Below are 24,369 nucleotides of genomic sequence, written 5' to 3'. Positions count from 1 at the left end.
GGAGATGCGTTCATGTTTGCATGCACGCGCGACACCATGCTTGTTAATTTAGTCAGTAAGCGAATGTTTACAAGTTTATACCGCCGATAAAACTGCTATCCTTACTTTGTATAGCTGTCTAATAATTTGCTATCACAACTGATGCTTCGTCTTTCAAGCGAAACTGTGATTTTTTTTTCCAGTGTAGTGTTCCGAAATTTACCGACCTCCTTGTATAACCTTATAATTCATGACAATGACGATAGCTTGTCAGTACTATTGAAGTATGGTTTTGTTCTACAATCTAACATGCATGTCATGTTTTAGCATATTTTTCAGTTAAAGAAAAGTGCGTGTTAGAATTAATGTAAATACAATGTCTGAGAGAGAGATTCATCAAGAATAGGGCCAAAGAGACAAAGCAAGTCATTAATCTAGTTTAACTCATTAATTTAGTGTGCCTCTGGAAATGTCAGACAAGACAAACTCACCAGCCAGCTCCCTAGACGTGTCTTTGGCCTGTAGGTGCATCCCTATGTAGAGCAAAGAGTCCTCCGCATAATCGTCCTCCTTGACATTAATACGGTCATCTTGTTTCCGATTGCATTCTTCTCGGCGGTATGCGTCTCTCGGCTCCCTCCAGTGATGTACCCGGCCATTGTTCATTAAAGAAAATCTACGGCCATGCCTCAGGTTGTCACGCTGGTGGTGAAACCTGTTGTTCTCTGCACAGCAGCAAAGAAACATGCACAAAGTTCCAAAAGTGTAAGTTACATGCTGGGAAACATGTCTTGAATTACAACTTAACATACTGACAGACTAGTCTGCACCACGGAGTAAGATGCAATAAAAGCACTGACTTGGATGTCCCAACTTGTGTCTTGGTGAGCCATGATTTGTGGCATAAATCATAAATGATGTCCTGCTTGTCATCCACCAAAGTTTGCGGAGTATTTCATAAATGTTTAAATGTGTGCAAATTTACCACGACAAATGCCATTTTCATGGCCACAATAGACAGGCGGATATGGTATGTTAGTATGCTTTTACTAAAGTTATATTTGTTAATAGTAAGGTGGCTTTCAATTAAGGCGTTCACGCGGCACGTTTACTTGGTGCTAATGCTACCAGCCAGGGAACGAAGAGCGCATTCGAAAACCACACAAAACAGAGGACATGACCAAAGAGAAAGAAGTGCAACACTGGCAGTGTTCCAGTGCTAAGGTGACTAGATGGCTAGATGTGGTTAGATCTTGTGACTAGATAGCTGCACCAAATGCATTACAAGATTAGGAGTTGGTGCTCCTGTCTATCTTACTCTGTGCTCTTTAACAAGGCATGCAGTAGCGCCACTGATAAACTGAGATTTGGAGCAATTTGGAGCAAAATGTTAGGTTTGGAGCATCTAAATACAGATCTTGGAACACTTTGGAGCGAATAAATGCGAATTGTAGGACATGTCCTTGGCACTTTCAAACACTTTTTAGCTAGACAAGCGTCATTCCAGAAAGTATTTGCTTGCTGTAAAATAATGTTGCTCTGCCTATGATAAATACAAAAAAAAAGGAAACCTAAATTTGAGTATCCCTTTAATATAAGTGAAGACAACAAACTTGTTCACACAATCTGCTCTAGTTCATTTATTTCTAATTGAGTGAAGCTGCTCAGATGTTGCCTTTTACATTTTTTTTTTTTTTATTGACAGCTGCAAGCATAGCCATGTAAAATTTTTAGCAAGGCATCAACCAGAAACCCATGGTCAGACTCAATGTCGTCAATGCTCTTCGGAGCCAGGCAAGACTTGACAAGCTTCTGGTAATGCTCGCACATTGCTTTAAATGACACCAGGGGCTTTTCAATGGTCTGCATATCCTCATAGAGTTGGAGCCTCTACTCAGCAACCGGCTAGTTCACAAATGATGCAGACCGATTATTCGGACAAATTCAGACATGCTCGATTATTCTGACTGCTTCGCGGCACCGTCACTGGCCCATAAGCATAATGTATAAGGACCGAAACTTCGGACACATTAACCATTTAATAATTCAACTGCGTACCAATTTGACTGCCAAGCTGAGTAGAAATATAAATATTTGGCCTTTGATACGACGTTGGCATCGCCGCGGGCATAGTCGGGCAGGTTGCAGGTACCTCCTCGAAACCTAAACTAGCGAAGCCCAATTGATCCAACGGAACACGCCCAAACCGTAGGACACGCGAACCTCAGCAAGCTGCTCTAAAGCTGCATTCTTGCGCGAGTTTCATGGTGTTAGTTTTGCGCCACCAGCGTTTGTTAATTCACGTGTTAAATAGCAACACGGTCCCGGAGACTTTGAGTTGCTAAAGAGGTGCCGACTCCACCCTGGATGTCTGCACTGACGAGGAGAGTGATTAAGTTATGGAAGCGCCAGACAGTGATCAACTGTTGCTAAAAAAAATACCGCCGTCATTTGGCTATCGCAGCACGGTTGACTTCTGGGCAGCAATTTTGTAGCGATGAGTTTTACTCGATTCTATATGGTGCCCTTATCATCCACCGTTGACGGCCAGCCGATCCCATTGATAACGAAGGCGGGGCACCACTCTTACTACTGACGAAGCGCGAAAAGATGTGGTACGGAAAAGGCATTGCGCAAAATTGTGGCTCTGTTACGTTGCCAGGGGTAGAATATTCGGTGTAAGCATTGATTGTAGTTTCATCTATCTGTGGCGACAGCATGGCAATGGTCTAGATACAGACTGACCAGATCATAGGCAAGGTATGGGCGCACAGCAATGCACAGCAAATTTGGGCCTCATCTTTGGACGATCCCTTTCGGGGATTCTTTCACTTTCACGACAATTGTTTGTCACTTGTTTTCTGACGAATTCAAATATTTTGGATTCCCGATCATTTGGACTTTTATGCGGTCCCTGTAGAGCCCCACTACGGCGTGCCTCATAATCAAATCGTAGTTTTGACACGTAAAACCCCATAATTTTTTTTTAATCTTTAAAAGTGACTATCCAAGAATACGGCACACCTTTGGTCACTTGTGGAATAAAGACACTTACTTTTAGGCAAATCCGGTATTTTGGACTCCCTATTAGTATTCGGACGTTTTACCCTGTCGAGTCTGAATTATCAATTGGCAATACAGCAGCCGCTGCTCATGCACTTATCCAGGCTAACAAGTTTTGTCATATTGTAGTAGACTTGCAGATTTGCGCTACATTTGTGCCTTTCTGCATGCCAGCCACGGCTTGCAGACACTTTGGTAGTGCCCCAGAGAGGGTGCTGTCAGACAAGATTGGGTGAAATGCGAGGACATTGCGCAGCTGGAGTGATTGTGCAGGCACAGAATAGCACAACATAGGAGGCTATGGTGTTCCATTCCTGTGCCTGCAGCGCACACGCACATATCCTCCATTTTCTATGGGACTTGTTGCACACGAGAACCACAAACATTGGATGTGAACATGCACATGAGAACCATGATCACCAGTTTCAGATAAAATAAATTATAAAGCTACGTTGAGTCATCCTTGAAAATAAATGCTTTCTGTGGGGCAGCACTCTCTCCTCTGGTCCTTCTCTATGACATGGCTCGCAGCAAAATGTTCTAATTAGAACCCACATACACATACAGAAAGTAGTACAACGGTGGCATACATCACAGTCAACAAGCAGATCATTCCGCTTACCTCTCCTGCCATTAGGTCCATATTCTTGGGAGCAGTCCTTGTCATAGCTGCTGTAGTGCCTGTATGGTGCCGAGCGATTGGCACCAATCTTGAGAGCATCTTTGAAGCCCATGGGCAAAATGTGATCCTGTGTACAAAGAATTTCTGTAGTCAGAGAGACTGCATCACTGGACATGAAAGAGCAGTGACAGACACCTAGGTAGGACTAAAATAATAACATGCTTTTTAATGCCATATGTACAAGACGGTGGCACAACAAACAATTATATAATATACGTCGAACAAGACATTGAAATGATCCCTTTGGGAAAAAAGTATTACCTGTTTCACACGAGCAACAAAGCCGGGAAAAGCCAACACAACACTGAGAAGCTAAAATAATTTCACACCAAGCACTCCTGGTACTAACAATGCCACCAAGTTATGTATCAAGAGTAGCCAGTCCTAAAAATTAAACATGTGGAAAAGAAAAAGTATTTCCTTATTTGTTTAGAATGGCTTTGATGCCTATAAATTTAATATTGATGTTTTTTAAAACTAGTTCTACAGCACTACTGTAGTACATCTTTTGCGGGTGTGGATGGCAACATCTAGGCTAGGAATTACTCTTATAAGATTTTCTTATTTATCAATACTGTAGGCCTCATCAGGCCAATACAGGATAGGGCACACAAGAATAAATACTATATCAAAAGTTAATGATGTTCCAACAAAGGACTTCTCGTCAAAAAGAAAGAAATAGAAAAAAAACCTAGTACATCGAACAATGACTATGGAAACAGTGAAAGGCAATCAATTGTACATCAACTTGAACATATTGAAGCACAGTGTAAAAGAATATTAAAAAGGAAACATCAAGTTAAGATACAGGAGCAGTGACGCAACACTGGGAACAACTCGGACATAGTAAATGTCGTCCCTGAGCACAGATAAAGAAAGAAAGAAAGAAAAAAAGACACAATAGGTATTGTTATATGATAGCAATATCGTTTGCTCATCCTGGAAAAAAAAGGCGCATACATGACAGGAAATGGACGGTGCTAGGTATCTTTGCCGCCTGCATCATGCACCAAATGCTTCTAATCACAAGTTTACTCCGGCAAGAACTGAACATAGGCTTCTAAACGTGACAGAAACATATTGACCGACCAGATGCTCACTGCATCGCTTGGCAAGGTATTACACGCTTCAATGACAGAGGAAAAAAAAGGAATGCCTGAAAGTGTTACAACATGAAAAAAATGGACGTATGCACTTTTCATGATGAGCCCTACACGAGTAACAATTCGGAGATTTCAAGTATTCGTCCTTATTCAATTTGGCGAAGCCATGATACAGCAGGAAAAGGAACTTTTAAGCAGGCTATGATACGGTGACTAGTCGGAGTTGGAATAGGTATGTGCTTGGATGCAGAGGGCTGTAACACTCCTGTCTTGAATACTTTGAGTAAATAAATCCAAGTGCCCTATTCTAGTAGGTCGCTCAAGCACTTTTGGTGTGGATTCCAAACTATTTCTGCGTATTCTAGAATGGGCCTAACCAGTGTGTTGTATGCTGTTAGCTTAACCTGAGGGGATGTTCCAGTGAGCTTCCTACGTAAAATCCAAGTTGATTAACCCTTTGAAGGTTTTTGCCGTATCTGTACGGCGGCAGTTTTCTGTCCCGCAAGGTCTTTGCCGTACGGGTACGGTTTCAATCCTCCGTTTGAAATTTTGCGCCATAATGACGATGCATGCTCACCGGGAGGTGCTGCCACCTTTTAGGACTTACAAGAAGCGTTTGACATTTGTGCTACCTTCTTGCGGAGATAAACAGAACTGATTTCTAGTTTCAGCGCGTGCGTCGCGCAGACTACGGTAACATCCCTTTCGTGGTTTCGGTTCCGCCGCGTGATCGCAACGGAGGCGCGCGAAACGTGATTTTTCTCTTTGTCGGCACTCCCTTGAAGGGGCGGCGGAAGTTGATTTCTACCTTTATTGGCGCTGCTCTTAGCTTGTTCATCACCGTCGCTCACGAGGTATTCTCGCTCTCTGCGGCAACGCGCTTTCGGTTCCGCCGCGTGATCGCAACGAAGGCGCGCGAAACGCGAGTTTTCTCTCTGTCGGCACTGTCTTGCAGTGGCGCTGAAGTTGATTTCTATCTTGATTGGCACTGTCTTAGCTTGTTTATCAGCGCCGCTCACGAGGTATTCTCGCTCTCTGCGGCAACGCGCTTACGCGGTTTTGGTTGCGCCGCGTGATCGCAACGGAGGCGCGCCAAACGTGAGTTTTCTCTCTGTCGGCACTCTCTTGCAGGGGCGGCGGAAGTTGATTTCTATCTTGACTGTCGGCGTTTTTGGTGTGCAGACTGTGATAAGGCGCTGTGCGTAGAACCGTGTTTCAAGGAATACCACACTCTGAAATATTATTGAACATTTGGAGTTCTGAGTGATGCCGACATCAAAATACTGTTTCTAATTTTTTTTTTCACTATTTATTCCCGACTTTATACATTTTGTACATTCAATATCCGCAATAAAGTAATTTGACCATCTGGGAAAGTTTTTTTTTCAAAATAATACGACCTTCAAAGGGTTAAAAGCTCGTGAGCAAATTTCTTTGATGTGCTCATCCTATTTTAATGTTTGGATCAATGCAATTCCCAAGTACTTCACAGAGTTGACCGTTTTTACCTGTTCACCAAGCAGTGTATACTCATAAAGAAGGGGAGTTTTTCTGCAAGTTACGGTAATGCACACTATCTTGTCAGTGTCAATTTCCATTCCCCATTTGCTGCACCAGTTGACAATGTTTTGGAGGGATTTATTAAGATTTGCCTGCTCTGTCGTGTTACTAACGAGGATATAAATTATGCAGTCATCTGCAAACAGCCTTATTGTCACTCCTGGTTCTATAAAAGAAAAAATATCATTAACAAAGACAAGCAACAATGTCGGGCCGAGCACAGACCCTTGTGGAACACCAGAAAACACACCAACATGATCAGATTTGGAATTATGGAAACTAACGTATTGCGTGAAATGAGAAAGATAAGCTGCAATCCAAGACACAATTTTAGAATTAATACCAAAAGATGTTAGTTTTTCTATTACTAGTGAGTGCAGGACGCAGTCAAATGCCTTAGAGAAATCTATAGATACTGAATAAGGTCTGCACTCGAGCATTCATTGTTAAAGCAATATCATGCATCATTTCTAAAAGCTGCGTCGTGGTCGAAAGCCCCCCTTCTGTAGGCATGTTGTCTAAAATATAACAAACTGTTTCTTTCAAGTAACTCACACGGGCCTTGTTAATCATATGCTCTATTAACTTGCAGAACATACTAGTTAATTATATCGGCCTGTACTTCTCAACTAGCTGTTTATTTCCTCCTTTATGGATAGGTATCAGCTTCGCACATAAACAGTCTTCAGGAAGCACCGCTGTTTCTCATGGAAGATGGAAGCTTTCTTGCAGTAATTCTTGCAGAAATGTTTTATTTACAACAGGTTTCAGCAAAAGAGTGCTCCTGTTGACACACTCAACAGCCTTTGAGATTTTGACACTTTCATGCCACTCAACTAACTCTGAGGACCAAAGGTCTTGACATGCAACTTGTACAGCTTTTGCATGTACCCTATGAAGTCCCTCCTGGGCTCTCACTCGCGAGTCTAGAGATTAACAAGACAAGCTGGGGGTATGCTTTTGATGGATTACATTCTGTAATACAGTTATACCTCAATACAACGAAGTTGGTAAAATCAGCAATTTGCTTCGTTATGTCAAAATTTTGCCGTTATATTGAAGTGCGACCTCTTAGGCAAATAAGTACAGTTGCCGATAGATTTTCCTTACGTAGGGGCCGCAAGATTTTCCAAATTATCTGGCCATCGGAAAAAGCAAATTTGAATGAGAGAAAAAAAAAAGAATTTTGTTCAATTTGAGAGTCAGCAATGAAAGATGCTGTAATTTTGGACATGTAACCCCCCCCCCCCCCAAAAAAAAAAAAAAATTCGACTAAAGTTAACAGTAAAGTCGGGTTGCAAGTTAGAATACAAATTTTGCCTTGAAGTGCGGATTCACGACAGCACGTGCCGTGCTGCCATGAAGCCACACCTGAAGGCAAGGTTCTCCACCATTTAAAATTTTGTTATCTCCTATGGAACTCCACCCTCGCACTGCCCTTGCATGTTGAAGCTCCCTCCTTCCCTCTTTCATGGTCACCCATTCTCCTCCTCTTTACAGGTCGCCATTTTGCGTTTATTAGTTAGCAAATGGGACACGCTGCACTGGCAAACTCGTACGTCACCCATTCCTGCGGCGCAAAGCATTTCGTGATACTCGGTGAGCCAAATCGGCTCAGTCGCATTTGCTCCATCGCGATCGCCCATGTGAGGGCTGCTCCATCTGCACTGTCATCCTCTGCCGTGTGAATGCTAGCTATGAAGTGATTCGATTCACGTCACATATCATGTGACTGATTCAGCCGCGAGAATGTCCCGTGTGCGAATCCAGCTTGACCAGCATCGCCGAAGAATGGGCAAACAGAGCCGCTGGCCGAAGATATGACACGGACGAGTCGTCCATCCACGAATGGAGACTGTTTTTGCAAAGATTTGAGCACTGTTTGCAGTTGTCAGCGGATTATACGTGTGAATATTTTTTTTCCTTTCTGGGTTGTAATGAAAAAATATGGTATATTTTCATCATGTGTTGACAATATTTTCAGATCGGCAGCACGAAGCGAAGCCAGCCACGCTTTCACGTCTACTCCGCCCCCGCGGCTGACAGTGTCGCCCGCAATGGGACGACACTATCACGAAAAGTGCCGGCAGTGGGGAGCGAATGCTTCGCCTGCCTCATGTTTGAAAGTGTCTCCGAGACTAAAGATTCCGCAACCTCCTGCACTGAAAGTGCGGGAAGACAGCACACATGATGCCGCGCCATCTCGGCGCGCCCAGCCTATGCACACGTGGCAGATGACCTCTAAAAACAGGGCACGCTGGCTGCTTATGCGCTCAGCCGCGCAGGCAGCCATGTTCAGCCTTGGTTCAGCCACGGCCACACTAGAAAAGGAGGCATGCCAACCTGGCTGGCCTCGCGTCGTACTGCCAATGTGAAGATATTGTCAACACAGCATGAAACCGTATCTTTCGTCGCTGACGCTCAAACTCAACAAATTTATTTTCTTTCCAACTGCCCGATAATTCGGAAAATTTTGCGGCCCCTTCCGTGTAAGAAAAATTTATCGGTGACTGCACTTACTTGCATAACAGGTCAAATTTCAATATAATGAAATTCTAATATAACGAATACAATTGCCGATTTTACTGACTTTGTTATATCGAGGTTTAACTGTAGTTCACTTTCTCGAGCCTGTAGAAAGGAAAAGAAGGTGCTGTTCAGGAGAATGTGTTGTTTTTGTCTTTGTAAAATAAATGACAGATGGAGGATGCATTGCTCTGACTGCCGTTCCTGCATATTGTCCTTCACCATTCCTAAAGCCTGGTCAACCCAGACAATAATGTATCCTGCGGTTACAGTTGTAACCACGAATAAACAGGGAAGACTAATGTGCTTTTCCCCAGGTATTACTAACTTTGCTCGTGTGAATCGGCTAGGGGTTTCAACATGCTCGGCTGTTAACGTACCAGTGGCAAGCATCGCAGTTCCTCTTCATTGCAGTCTCGATCTAGGCCAAGAAAAAATTCCACTCCCAGGTGGAATTTTTGCAGCATCTGCTTGAGGCAAGCATGGGCGAGCTCTCCGAGGTACACCACGTCCTTCGCCAGTGCATCGATCTGACGTAGGGAGAGCGGCCGCTGCCCCCAGGCACACACTTCATCCTGCGTACAGTGGCAGTAATGTGAGAGAGAAACACTAAATCGAGCTGTAAGCTAGTCCTTCAAACTTTTCACTGCGGATTCAGCTGGATTCACACGACAGACCAAACTGTGGTATAAGCATGCATATCATGGGATCATATGTCACCAGTTGCCATGGCACTCGCATGGTCCGCATGAAGTGATTCTGGCGGAAGCCAAATCCACGTTAAGATTTTTGGTTAACAATATGAAAATAATGATGGCAAAATGCCTTAGTTTGGCAATGGGCATCTTCAGTTTGAAGACACTTATTGAATTGAAAAGCGTGCACCGAAAATGCATGGCTGCAAGTGAAAGAGCACAGCATTCCAATGCATTTGCACTACAGCTACAGATGTAAAATTTCATAAAATTTTGAGGGGCGTGAGAGAAACTGGTTTCTTTCATGTTTTTTTTTTTCAGAAAAATATGAAAAACTGAAAAAGAGGCAATTGTGCACAGAGCTATGAAAACCCAACACATTTCTTTAACACTGAAAAAAATATAATTAAATATAAATAAATATAAACTGGTTACATTATTGCATCACAACAGTCCCAGCTGAGCTTCCACGTTCAAAATCTAGGCATGATTTCATGTCAAAGCAATGATTTCACATCAAAGTGTAAAGACCGATATTTGTATTAATCTGTGTCAGGTTCATTTACACGTGACGCGCCAACACTTTGCTGTGCAGTGAATGAAGCCTTCCGGACATTGAGGTTCGAGTGCACGTACACAAATTTTTGCATGCAATCACCTGCAAGCCTTTGCGTAGCTTGGCGTGTACATTTTCAAACTCAAACCAGTTTCTTTCACATGCCACAGAAGAAGGAGGAATCTGCAGTACGTGACAGGAGAGGGGTTGGTTGAAGCAAAGTCCTTGCCACCACGTGGATGGATCTAGGTGCTTTGCAGACTTCCAAACTCCTTCTTTTGACCAAATTCCTTTGCAAACGCCTTTTAAAAAGAAACTTCCGAGGGGAGGCACTGTTTTCTTAAAATTTTATACTGGTTGAAAACAAAAAAGTTTTTTTTCAGAAATTTTCAATGTTTTTTTGTTCTTTTTTTCAACCCCTTGCATCTCTAGCTACAGCTAATTCTTTGGTGATCTAGTTTGTCCGCTTTATTGTCTGTTTCCCTGCCGTGCGAGTGCCAGCCGCGAAGTGATCCAACGTACATCGTGTCACATGACTGATTTGTCCACAACCACATCTGTCGTGTGCATCCAAGTTTTCATAGAGAACATAAAAAACAAACCTCCCTTTTTTTTAAACTTTGCACCCAATTCCACGCTGTCCGTGATGTCACAGATTTCACTGTACTTTTACCTATTTACCCGTTTCGAACGTAAAAAACTCCCGATGACCCTTTGCATACTCTGAAATGCTACCGCAATCTTCCTCCATTATTAAGTGCTAACCCCAAAAAGACAGTCAAAATCCATGATACCACGGACAGCTGGTGCACGAAGTTAGAGGTGGCATCGTCAGCCCATCTTCTGCTTCTACATTCTTTTCGGCTTACCAAGCCTCCACATTAGGTAAGTCTGACCGATCTTGCACTACAGTCGAATCCTCCTACAACAAATACCGATTCCCCATCAGCTGCCCATAGAAAGTAATACAAAAAAAGTCCCTTCATAACAAAGACGTTTTATTCAGTATTTCCGCTTCAACAAACTTTTCAGGAACGAAACTGGGATTGAACTGAAATTGGAACTGCCGCGTAGTCAAATTAGAAGGCCCTTCCAAAGCTGTGACGATCATATGTCCACTTGAACGAGGTTTTTGCGAACGAAATCAAATTCATCAAAGTACCAATTTAAGCCACTGCAGTCCATAGCTACGTGTGGTCATCACGCGCCTGCACGAGGCTGCAGGGGATCACCGCAATCGCTGCCGTTTTCTGTGGTCTGTGTCCAGTTGAAATGACTATGCCAACGAAGAAGCGTAAATTTCTCTCTCTCGAGGAGAAGGCACATATGATCGCCGTGGCAGTAAGCGGAAGAAAAAAAATCTCACAGTTTGGCCCGAAAGGCGAAGCATCGATTGCGATAGCAGATTAGTAGACATCTATACGAACTAAGGATAGTAGTTTTAGTGATTCATATAAACTTGTAAACATTCGCTAACTAAATTACCGAGGACACTGTCACGCACGCACAGCTAGACATGAACACATCTCACTCGATGACCGCGGAAACTCGGTGTCAACACGCTGGAGTGAGAAGGCGCGGCAATAGCAGCGATCGAATTGACCACCAAGCCTGTTATATAGAGGTTTTGGTATAGAAACCCACATATTCCACACCCAGGGGGCGCTGCTTGTAGCTGCTCCATACTATACAAGAAGCTGCCTATGCCAATGAAAGAGTTCTTTGCTAGTTTGCGTCTCTCGCTTCACCGCGAACTAAACGTCGAAAGCAGAGCGCATACAACTCTACCGGCACTAGTAGCACTTTGCCACGGTGTAAGAAATATACTCTTTAGGTGAGGACACTAGTGAAACGCGATCGATCAGATAAAGTAGCAAAGGCGGGTGCCGATCGGCCCGGTGACGGCAGCGGATACCTATCGTCGGTACGCCGCAACTTCAACACAGAAAACTTTTATTATGCGAAAGCCGCGCCCCCCCTTAATATCCCGTTCGTATAGCAATCGGCACTTCGCAGGAAATCCGAAATGATTGAGTGACGCGCGAGAGTAAGTCATCGGGGAGAGGGCAGAACTAGGGGTGAGGGCATGCGCGCATTCTTTGTCCGCGCAAGCTCTCGCTTGCGTTCTAACTGAAGTTGCGTCGTTCCGCCGATAGGTATCCGCTGCCGTCACCGGCCCGATAGACGCACGCCCTTGCTACTTTATCTGGTCGATCGCATCTAGCAAGCAAGCCGAGAAGTGTCCCCAGCTAAAGAGTATACGTCTTACACCGTGCACTTTGCCCACATCGCAGATCGCTTTAAAGATGAGGTCCGCGTGGGTGCTCACTTTGTGCACGTCACAGATTGCTTTCAAGATATCACCCGAGTGGCCGCACCGCAGCCGCTGTTGTCAACAAGATCCTAACGTCACATCGTCTGGGGAAAATGAGAATCCGCTAGACACATTGACTCCGGCGACTGCTTTGAAAGTAATGGATCCTTTTCACCTCATCAGAAAAGTTATCAGAACTCACGACTATGGTGGCTACCATGACAATGACATTGCGATGGCTCTTTTAACGGACTGTGAGACTCGCGTAATGCCTTTGCTTACCATGAAGCGTAAAAAATCCAGGCTGACCGACTTTTGGAAATAATACTTCCGGTAAATGCAAGCTTGCCGACTTTGTCATAAATATGCAGTGAAATCATGATAATTCAAACCACTTCATTGCAACGCTGCATGTGCCGCAAAATGAGTGTTTTGCGATCGGCCGGGCACGCGCGTTGGGTTAGGCGTCGGCCGTAACGCACGAAAAATGCTGTAACAGCGGCGCGAAATACATTCTCTCGTGAAGTTGACACATTATCGACTGCTTTCAGTACGTCTCAACCTTTGCCCCCACGCCATCGCGAAGATTTCCCAGATGATAGTTTCGGTTTCATTCACAGCTTTGCTGTTTGGTGTACCGTATATACAGTTAAACCTGCTTATAACGAACCTCCATATAACGAATTCCTGGATATAACGAAGTTTTTCTATTCCCCGCCTTTACTCTATAGAAGCATATGTATTTGAGACCTCTACGTAACAAAGTGGCAGCGGGAGACCCCCTCGATATAACAAATTTTCCCTTCCGACAACCTAGAGATTTCGCCCCAAATTTTGTCATTTTTGCGCGAGCAGCAACCGGAAGCACCTTCTCTGCTGCGACGGAATGCGAAGCGCACGTGTGCGTGCGTGTGCGAGGCGGGCCTGCATCCCTCGACCCGGCGATCTTGCCGCCGCGGGCGTGACCTTTCTTTCCCCCTCCCTTCATTCAAACTTGATCCTGCCGCTTGCTGCAGCTGGCCTAGCCCGCCAAGCCGGCACTCTCTCCTCTTCCAGTTGATGTTGCCGACGCGCTGGTACATGCTGTGACACATCATACTCGATGAGCGCGGACACGCGCTGTCAAACGCTGGCGGCGTGTGGAAGCGCCGCTGGAGAAGCGAGCGAAGTGACCTTCGTGCTGTTGTCTATCGATTCAACGCAAACTGAGTGCCGAGAACACACAGCACACACAAAGCTACGAGCCGCCGACGCACCTACACTGCTAGACTCTGCCCCAACGCAGATCGCTTTCAAGATACGGCCCGCGCACCGCCGCGCTGTACACGGTTGATGCCAGAGTACAGTACAACGCCGCCCCGCTTTCCCTCCCCCCTCGCTCCCTCGCCGGTGCCTCGAGCGCAATGGAAGAAGGTGCGCTTCCTCCCTGCTTTTCGTGCGCGCACAAGATTTAGACGTGGTTGTCGGCTGGCACATACAGCATACGGCGCGCAGCGACCGCGTTATCGCCCTTGGTCTTTATACGGAATATCTGAGCCAAAACCAATTTTAGGGCCACAACGCGTCATAGACACCATCTTTATATAGCAAATGCGGATCTCAAGGGCCATACTTTTGCTGGCGGAAACCGAAAATACGTCATAGTTGTCGCCCCCGGCACTTTCAGCAGCCAATGCCATCATCAAGCCACCAAGCCAAGCGACATGAAAAGTCAAAATGGCCGCTCGGCCCGGCGCAGGGTGGCAGTTCACAGTTGCGACGCAACAGCAGGGTTACCAATGCATTGGGTTCTATGGGAGCTGTGCCGGGACCGGCCGAAAACGACGTAACAGCCGGGAAAACGTAGCCCTCGGGAACGTAACAGCGGGATTCTACTGTAACACTATACTATATAACTATATAACTATACAACGCTACGACGCCATCGTGACGCTCGCTCTTCGTTTCCGATGCCTCGCGCTTGTGCGAAACGACACGCGTCCAGGCATCCGGTACCTGGTGTGACATTCCAAGGATGAGTGCTTCGACGAAAACGGAAAACGGGTGCGCGTTACAATCGAGGGTGCGTTAGAATCGAGTAAATACGGTAAGCGTTTCTTTTTCGAATTTTCGTGCCGAACCTGCATATAACGAAATCCTCTTTATAACGAATTCCCCTACCAATTCCGCGTCAACAAAGTTCCGCCACAATGAAATAATTCGCGTGTCCCGTGAATTTCGTTCTAGCGGAATTCGGCTGTATTCCAGAGAGAGGTCAGCCTGACAGGTATTCTGGCTGTCCTATAATCTAACTTACTACAGTCGAACCGTTAAGTGGTCGTTGTATCAGTAGTTCGTTATATATGGACTCGCCTGTCAAAGCGCGCAAAAATTAGCAACACTGTAGCAGGCATTGGTAATTACGAATCGATTGAAGGTGAAGATTATGAAGATATTGTCTGAATATAAGATTTTCAGTACCTTCATTCTTGTTCCCGGCACTTTTCCGCATCTAACTGCAAGTTTACATTAAAGACGACAAATGAAGGGCTAAATGCGGCGTCGCAGAATTTCGAAACAGCGCCCGGCCAGTTCCGATGACCTGCCATTTTGAAACTATGACCTCATTCACTGCCAGTTTTTCTTTGAGAGTTTGCGATATATTTTACTATCAGCACAACACGAGAGGATTCTGCATACAAAACGAAGCGTTCTAGTAGGCTGGAAGCAGAAACTACTGTAGTATGTCGGCATTTTGCTAAGATCTTGCCGTTATGGCTGCAGCATTGGCCACACGCGCACTGAAAGCTGCAAAGTTATTATGTTTTTTTTTTTTTTATAGCCGCTTCGCCCGAAAAAGTGTGAAGCTCAAAAGGTAGAACGCCATCGTGAACTGTTATCAGTAAGTCAAAGTCAAATTTATTTCAGCATTTCTTTTGTACAAGAAAAGAAGAATGCTAGGACAAGCACAAAAAGCTGCTAAGCTGCAGCTTGACTGGGTGCTTGCCCCATTACTTGGCAGAAACAAGAGACAGAAAAATACATTTGAGTGAAAAAAAAAGAAACATTTACAGATCTCAAAGGTCCCGTAAAAAAGAAGAAAACGAAACACAAAGCACATCATGTAAAATACTCAAAAATCTGCAGCCACTGCTCTGTTATAGTAAGCCACTGTATAATATAAAATGAACAGTAGCCTACAGAACAGCAGCCTTCACAAAACGCAAAGCACATGACGTAAAATAATTAGAAACCTCATTACATAAGCAATAACAATGAGTGTCTACATGGAAACTTAAAAAAAAGACAAAAAAATTAAAAAAAGCACAGCATAAATATTTCAAATCAGTGTAATAGTCTAATCATACAAAATCAATGAACAGTCTATTTGTATTTAAGAGCACCAGCGATTTAGTAGAAAAGTTCTCCATTTTTTGCGGGTTAAGTTATTTATGTCGATATTGTCATTTTCCAGGTCACCTAAAAGGGTAGCTATGCGCGATTTTAACCTGTTTCTTCCATGACATGTTCTTGAAAAGGGAGTCAGCCAAGTGCTTCTATTTCTGAGTATACGATATGTCGGATGATTTTGTTAAGGCACATAATGCAAGAAAGGTGGTTTCGTTTTGCTTAAGACTCTTCTTGTATTTTAATAGTAGAGTGAAGTCATACAATAGTTGAAAAGGAAGTATGCCATATTTTAAAAACAGATCCTTTGTATGCGCATCGTGTACTACATTCGCTATATAACGCAGTACCCTTTTCTGTAGAGTACAAATTTTCTGAATGTTCCTACATGAAGTAGTTCCCCATATAAGAGTACAGTAGTTAATGTGAGTTGCAAAGAGAGTGTTATAAAGCAATAATTTAATCTTGTCCGTCAGAATATGACGAATCCTAGAAAGCACACCGCACGCTCGTGATAGATTTACACATACATGCTGTACATGAGCATCCCAGCTTAAGTGTTCGGTGAAGATAACTCCTAGTGTTTTAACCTCACTTACAACAGCTATTTTTTCACTCCCTAGGTACAGATCAAGTGAATGGTAACTGTTTTTTGATAAGGTGTGAATAAAACTGATTTTGTTTTTTTGGTATTAATTTCAAGTGAATTTGCTATACTCCAGGTGTGCATTTTTTAACAATGTGAACGTGTGCAGGTGTGCAGTAACAACGTGAACGAAGCGTCGACGAACTGTAAACACCGATTATATGCAACTTTGTATGGCAGTGGCATGTCGTGCCACGTTCGCTCTAACTCGGGTCACTTGTATATCGATAGCAATGCTTGAACAGCCGTTGGTTCAAATTGGTCCAACTCATCCAAATAGCGCACATAACAAAGTGCAAGAGGTGCCACGTGGGGAACTGCGTGAAAAAGAGTGCTGCCACCGTAGCTTCCGAGACTGCGCATGGTGCTATCAGAACTGCGTGCTACTGTTCAGCCGTCGTGAGTCACGATCAGAGGCCACAGCTGCCGTATGCTGCACTGCTTCACCCTAAAGCATGCTGGAGACATGCCTTGAAATCACGGTCACCCTAGCATGGTTGAAAGCGAGGGACTTTCTTCTCAGCTTCTGAAACCTACACACAGCACAGGGCGCAGGGGGGGCCCCCCTGTGCCAAGTTTGGTTATGCTTCCATGCTTCGTAACTTCGCGTGCACCCTCTTTTTACATCAACACCGGCTTTGAAGTGTTCGTTGTAACAGTACGGCACTTTTGAAAATGTTTATTATATCTGGACACAGTTTCAATAGGCAGGGTTGGAAAATTGTAAATGTTGTGAAATTTGGTCATTATAACCAATAGATCAATATATCTGGGATCGTTATAAGTAGGTTCAACTGCAATATTTCTTTAGCAGCACTTTCAAAAATACAGATGGCAATGTGGTGGTATCCAATGTGCAGAAAACATGCAAGACTTTGAATGAGCATCAACATACCTCTTGACTACCCTGCCTTGAGCGTGTGTACTTCATCTGCTCGTATGTCAGGTTGAGGAAACTCCTGAGGCAGTTCTGGATGCCACGCACATATGATGGCAAATGGCAATCACCAGCCTCTAGCTTCTTGTCAAGGTAAATGACCACGTCGGCCACCTGGCAGCAAAAGAGAGCAGTGTGGTGAATTGTAGCAGAGATGGTTGCCAGCTTTATAGGTTGCAGTTAAACTGTGGACAGGCCAGCTAGAGCACCCCTCATGAAGCAAGCTTCAATGTGGGTGGCGCATAATGCTACGCAAATAGAAGTTCATTATAACAGCACATGCTCATTAATGAATTGCTTTGGGAAATTATCGAGGAGTAAAACATCATTATTACAGTCTTGATTAAGCTTGATGCCCCTTCAGAAAATCATACCTATGAGTGACTAAAACACTCAATGCCTATGTTGGCACGGCATGGAATAATCAGAGGCAGAAAGCACGAGCTTTCAACAGACAATGTCAAGATCATGTGCAAATGATTCACACTAAGACATGATACAGTAGAATCTTGATACGAATCTCACAGGGCCGTGAAAAATATTTGTGCCATCTGAAATTAGTTTCACCGAAAAACATAAAAACGGGAGAGTTACGTTAGACGAACTGACAAACTTATCGTTCAATGGAGCAAGAAACAAATACTTCACTTGCAGGGAAAGAAATCTCTAATCTCCTGTTGCTTTTTTGTCAAGTCAGCCAGCAGACTTTTCTCAAGCACGTAAAAATGCTTGCACACGTCGTCGCTGACTTCCTCCGCGTCTATAGTACAAGTTAAAACGTCGAGTGTGCACAGCATTTCAGCTTCCTGTGGTGGCATCTGGGCATGGTTCCTGTCAATGTCGCATTCATCCTCACTGGAACCCACAGCGTCGGATGTGGGCACATGCACAATGTCCTCGACAGTGCACACACAAGTGGCAAGGCTGTCATCTGCGGTGAGAAATTCATCCAAGGAGCACATCATCCAAGGAGCACTCGACGTGAAGATCATTCCAATCCTGGGTTGCCTTCCTCCGGCTCTGGAGGCATTAATTACTTTGGGACTTCTAAAGATGCCGCACTTCCCGAAACAGTTGGCTATGGCAACTGGCGTGACTTAGTCCCAAGGCTTAGTCCCAATGAAGACTTAGTCCCAATGAAGTGCAGCGCAATGAAGTGCAGCCGCGTCTGCTTCGTCGAGGCCTGGCGTGCTAATCAGCAGTATATTTCATTGTTATTGCTGGGCACATGTGACCGTATCGTCGATTGAATCTGATCACCATTACGTTTCGCGGTTGAGGGTTGCCTCATTTAGCGAAAGCAGGTGCGTACGTAGCTGTCGGGCAATGCTTAGAACCAGGCGCCGGCGGCTCGACGACGCGTGTCAGCATTTGGTAGATATGTGGTGGTTACTCCATACGCTTCCAATGCAACTGAACAGCTCAATCATGCAAGATTTATTGGATCTGGTGCGGTGCAGGGTGCTTATAACCAAATGTCAAAGCATAAGCGTGGCGATCGAGCAGCGTGGTACCTGCAGCCAGGCGATGCGCGACAGTGATCACAGATGCCAGCGCAACTGATACAGCCCAGGTGCTAGATTTTTATTTTTAGTATTTAGTATTTATTTATTTATTTATTTATTTATACATACATACTGTCAATCCCAACAGGGATTATAACAGTACTTGTGATAAATATATATTTGTTTACCTATTTTTTTACGTTTGTTTACCTGGAATGGCTTTTCTTTCGAATGTCTGAATTTGGAACAAGCTTCGCTCGCGGTGAACCTTAACCTAGATCGTGCGCGAAGTTTGTATTGAAGATATCGCGTTCGCGTACGGCAAGAATTGTTCGTGTGCGCTATCTCTGAAGCGAAATAAGCCAATAATATTGCACTGTTAGGGCCATCTCTGCTCTTTCTCTTGTTTTCCTTACACCGTCTCACTGTGCTATGTTCATAATAATGTAATGTCGAGTCTTAACAATTGTCGAATAAATACATATGCATATGACTGTAAACCACTACTGACCGTGAGTGAAAAGCGCTTAGTGGTCAGCGAAGCGGTCACTGCACGCACGTAAGTATGTCACTTGATCGACTGCACGAATAATTTATTTTTTTCGTTACTGTTATTCTTGCAAGCATGATGCTATTGTCCGCGTACCCATGCGAATACCATTTTTTATGTTCTTACTTGCGCGGGCTCATTTAGCGCGTTTCTACGCCACGCACAGTTGGCGCATTACGGTTCCAGAACTCTAGCACTGGTGCTAGGCCGCACTGATGAGGTTGACACGGTCGTTTCTGCATTCTCTTGCTGCCCAAGCACATAGACAACGCTCAAAGATGGGTGAGCTCGATGCAGCACCACACTGTTGAACTTAATTACCTTTATGGGCAGGGCCGCGCAGGGTGCGTGTGAACGCAGAGACAATGTTTTAGTAGACACAGGGTCTGCATACATCTTCCATAGGACACAATTTTTCCAGATCGTTGCAATGTGTATTTACCGACTAGTTCTCTCGCAGAGTGCCCCAATTTGTCTTATACCGGTGTCACACGGCCACTTTTGATAGCGATCGAGGCCGATCTGGATTGGAATGTTCGACCGCGATTGGCTCCCTTCCGCTGATTGAGCAAAGAAGCCAATCGCGACCAAGAAATTCGACCCATATCGGGCTCGATCACGATCAAAGGTGCGCCGCGTGGTATTAGGCACTGGAATGAAGTCGTGTTTGAAAGAATAACAAATGTAGCCTGTGCCACTACATACGAGAAAATATTGCACCGAAGAGCTGACAATTTTCGCAACCTATTGGGAAATGTGCCGAAAAGAGTTTACCAAAATGAGTTATTTTACTGATGTGTGCATTTGTTCAAATTAGACTGAAATGCCAAGTCCCCAGGTGATCCAGGAAACCGGCGAAGCGTGAACGTACCACATCACGGCAGTGGTCTCGCGGAGTGCTGTGTTGTGGACACACTTAGTCCCTAAATCGTTATTTTCCGCTGGTTGTTTGTGCACCCATAAACTGCGCAGTGCTGGCCTGTAGCCTTTTGATGAGTATATATGCCATTATTTACGAGCGTAAGTCATTCGTGACAAAAATAAACGGAAACATCGAAGGAAAGCTACCACTCCGCAATGCAAGCACAAGGCAAGCTCACAGTCCAGACCGAACAAGCAACAGTGACACATACTCTCCACGCCAGACCGTCGGAAGCGCCCTCGTGAAAACGTGCCGGTCGGAGGCACCGCCGCGTTATTTGGCGCGCTGCTGAGAGCATTGTTGGTCCGCGGTATGTTCGAATTAACCGTCTCAAATGCTTTCGCGTTCGAATTAGCGAGCGTTTTCACCCATTGAAATACACATAACTTTGACGGGACCGGAGCATGAGTTCGAATAAACCAGCAGTTCGAATTAAGTGTATTCGAATTAACGAGATTCGACTGTATAGTTAACAAGCAAATGTTTACAAGTTTATACGGACGATAAAAATACTATCCTTACTTTGTATAGCTGTCTACTAATTTACTATCGCAAGCGATGCTGCAGCTTTCGGGCGAAACTACGACTTTTTTTTCACATGTAAGAATTAAAATAATATTGTGTGCAGTTCAACACTACTCCCATTTCTCAATTTTTCCTGTTTCTTGGCTCTTGCGTTTCCCGGCTCTTATGTTATTTTTACGGCCCCATGAAAAACGTATCAGCGGGGTTCTACAGTACTATAGTCGGATACAACTTTAGAAGACAGCGGCATTTGACCCTCAAAGGCGGATGGACACGAGCCGGCACCAATAGGCGCGCACTTTAGGTGACGTCATGAGCCGGACGGCCGGTGTCCCCGCCGACGGAGAACATGCCTAACATGGCCGCCCTCGCTTCGAACTGGGCCGAGTCGCGTCAGCTCTGTGCGTCTCCCTTCGTCAGAGTGAATTCGAATTGTTTGTGGTGGTCTGTCATGCCGGAAATATTATTGTGAGCTTACGATGCACAATTTGTGCCGCGTGCGTTTGTTCTGAGCCTTGAGCCGGCGAAGAAAGATTGCAGCGAACATCGGTGGCGCTGCCCTGCGCTTCGTGTGGAAACAAGATCCAGCGGCGGCATACCGCTGCAAACAAACATCGTACGTGTTTGTTCCGTGGTGTTTTGTTTTGCTCCTAAGTGAAGTTACGACGAGGAGAGTTCGCCAAAGTCTGGTACCTACTGTGAGCGGCGGGTGTGTTTGTGTACTGTGCCCCTGCGTTTCTCGTCGGACGTGGTGAAGTGATGGAGCAAAACCATTATCAGGATAAATGAGAAGCGTGCGCGGATGAAACCAACCTGCGAGTTTCTAAACAGAAAAGATTTGTGAAAGCAACCTCCAACGCAAAGATTCGTTGCTGCCAGCTCAGCGTGCAAACGACCGATCGTTGGCAGCAGTGTGATAAGATAGCCGAGCGTCTAGCGGCGTCGTTCGAGTGTTGTGTAGCACCGTCGATTGATTGCTTTCCACCAATGCTAACAATCAGTGACTAACACGCGCAGCTTTGAGTGAATGCCATTGGATTGTTAACGGTCAGGCGTTTGGAAGCAGTGTTTGTTTCCTTAATGTCAGCCTGAATGCTAATTTAAAATTATGACTGATACACTGGTGCCGTTGCAAGGGAGCTTGGCATGAATTCGCGTCGCTGTGTGGCTTAGAACTCTTCGCTCACTGCACGCGCCAGCTGTAGAAAGCCTGCTGTGACACAATCGCGCATAAGTTGTGCTGTCAGCGCTCGACTTGCTTTCCGACAACACAGCTTTGCGATTTGTCGTGATATGTCGCTACTAAAAAATTCCCATGACAGTGAAGGCAACAGAGCCAATATGTACATTAAAAAGAAGTACGACAAAGTAGGCACAGCTGCTTGTGAACTGACTCCTAATAGTTCTACTCGTGTCTGCGTTAAATGTGTGTGCGTGTTTTCTTGTGTGTTTGTGTATATTTGTTATTTTGCCCTTTTTTGTATTTTAGATCTTAGTTTTCGCGTTTGTGTTCATGTGTGTGAATATGTGAGTTCTTCCGTGCGTGTATGTATTTGTTCCTATTTCTATCCTTTTATTTTTGCATTTGTTCTTGTAAGCATGCTGCAGCCACGACTTTCGACAATTCCATTAACTCGTCTCATTCAAAGCACCAAGTCCTGTGAATAGCCGGGCTGGTCTCTTTGATGTCATTAAGGGGGGACGCGGCTTTCGCATCGCGAAAAATGGCTAAAAAATCGATTTTTTGAAAATCACATTTTCAGTTTCTGTAACTCTTATTCTATCTGATTCCGAAATATCATCACTGAAAACCAAGTAGAAGTGCTCTAAAAAAATTGTTGTATCAGCCAAGGTGCCGAAAAATTGCGCGGAAATCGCGAAATAACGGCGTTTTTCAAGCCACGATATCTTCGGAACGGCGCAGCCGAGCGCCGCCATCTTGGTCTCGTTGGAAAGCGCATTTTTCCGTCTTCAAATCTGCCGCTTCAGCTATCTCCTCCATACAGAAACAAGCACACAAAAAGCAAATGTTTGAAGGTCGTGCTGGAGCCACCGATTGGCCGCGCCCGCCACGTGACTCCAGCGCGGTTCGCCATTGGTCCGGTGTTCGCTCCGTGATGGCCTCGTCTGCTCCGCTTGTTGCGGTGTCCTCGCGAGCTCCGGACAGTTTCCGTAATTTCGACGAGTGTTAAAGCGGGCGCTACGTGGACATAGCAGTAGTGTGGCCGATCCCGCTTTTTGTGCGCTTTTTGTGGACGTCTCAGACCCGCGGCTTAGCATTCTGAGCATCGGTGACGCAGACTTCGCGACCGAGCTTCGGGCACGGAATGCTCGGACACGTGGCTAAGCCTCTCGCGCGTAGGCGTCTCCGACTCGGCGATAGGCACCCTGCAATGCAGTTTGGCTGTACATGTCGCGCCACCTAGCAGCGGCGGTGAGCACCCGCGAGTAGGCCCTCACCGCCATTTCACCTTGGTCCGTACTGCGCTCCGGCGCGCCTGAATGCTTCCTTTTCAGATTTTTTAATGGATTCACCGCGACCACTCGGCAGCTCCTCCATGAGAAGTGTGATCAAAAATAACATGCGCATATACTGCTGCTTTAGGTATTTTCACAGCCGTGAAGGGGATGTCGGCATCAAATTGTGCCGCTTCCCTTCAAGAATGTGGGGAGAAACCCGGCGGCTGAAGGTGGATTGTTGTGGTTCGGGCCGTCAAGTAAGAGTCGCTCTTGCGAATTTCTGTTGAACTATGACGCAAACGCAAAATTAAAAATGAAAAAAAAAAACACAAGGCAGCATCCATGATAACGCACAATAAGGCGACAACTGCATAAACACGCGTGATCTGATTCCCGCTGTTGTAAATTTCATGGTTTGGATAATTGTTTAGCTAGTCTCGCTCCAAAACAAATGCGCAGTGGTTAATTGTTATGTGTCAAATCTAGCTTCGTAAGCGCTCCGCGTTAAACCTTTGTACGCACTGTAGTTCTTGTTGTGCATTAATAAGCCAACGTGCAGCTCCTTTCTGTGCCTGGATCAAGACGCGACTGCTGAAACCGGGCTCATTCATGCCGACGTTTTCTCGCGTTTAGAGCAACAGAACTAAGGCTGGAGTGCACCGCAGCGCACATCGAGTATTCGCAAAATAGCACTTCTCTCGCGCACGCTAGCACACATTTGTTCAGTCTTGGTGTTGCTTAGTGTCAGCTGATTGCTCTCTGTTATGTTTCAGCGGTGATGACCTCTCACACTGGAGCCCGAATCACAACACCAGAATATGCTCGAGGCTCTTTGTCAACGGAGAAAAAAGCTCCATAAAGAATCATTCAAGTTACCATCCAACTCGCCAAAACCTCGACAAATGTGATAAGCAAGGCACACTCGAAGTATACTGAAGCTACAAATGAAAGTTGAAAAA

The 24,369-nt window shown here is 45.1% G+C and overlaps 1 protein-coding gene across 3 annotated transcripts in view; it reads right to left on the bottom strand.

Annotated features, from left to right (window-relative positions):
* LOC125944643 (uncharacterized) overlaps positions 1-24,369 on the bottom strand; it is a 55,102-nt gene that overhangs the window by 4,011 nt on the left and 26,722 nt on the right. For 2 of the 3 annotated variants that reach the window (XM_049665196.1, XM_049665197.1), the window contains exons 9-12: positions 17,407-17,562; positions 9,294-9,488; positions 3,665-3,791; positions 471-704 (exon numbers count right to left, since the gene is read on the bottom strand). In XM_049665196.1, the coding sequence (XP_049521153.1) occupies positions 471-704; positions 3,665-3,791; positions 9,294-9,488; positions 17,407-17,562 (712 nt within the window). The remainder of the gene's footprint in view (positions 1-470; positions 705-3,664; positions 3,792-9,293; positions 9,489-17,406; positions 17,563-24,369) is intronic. The other variant, XM_049665195.1, reaches the window with a different exon arrangement.

Source organism: Dermacentor silvarum, chromosome 4 (assembly GCF_013339745.2).
Source record: "Dermacentor silvarum isolate Dsil-2018 chromosome 4, BIME_Dsil_1.4, whole genome shotgun sequence".
NCBI lineage: Eukaryota > Metazoa > Arthropoda > Arachnida > Ixodida > Ixodidae > Dermacentor > Dermacentor silvarum.
Note: the sequence above shows the minus strand (reverse complement) of the source record. Positions and strands in the feature narration are given on the sequence as shown.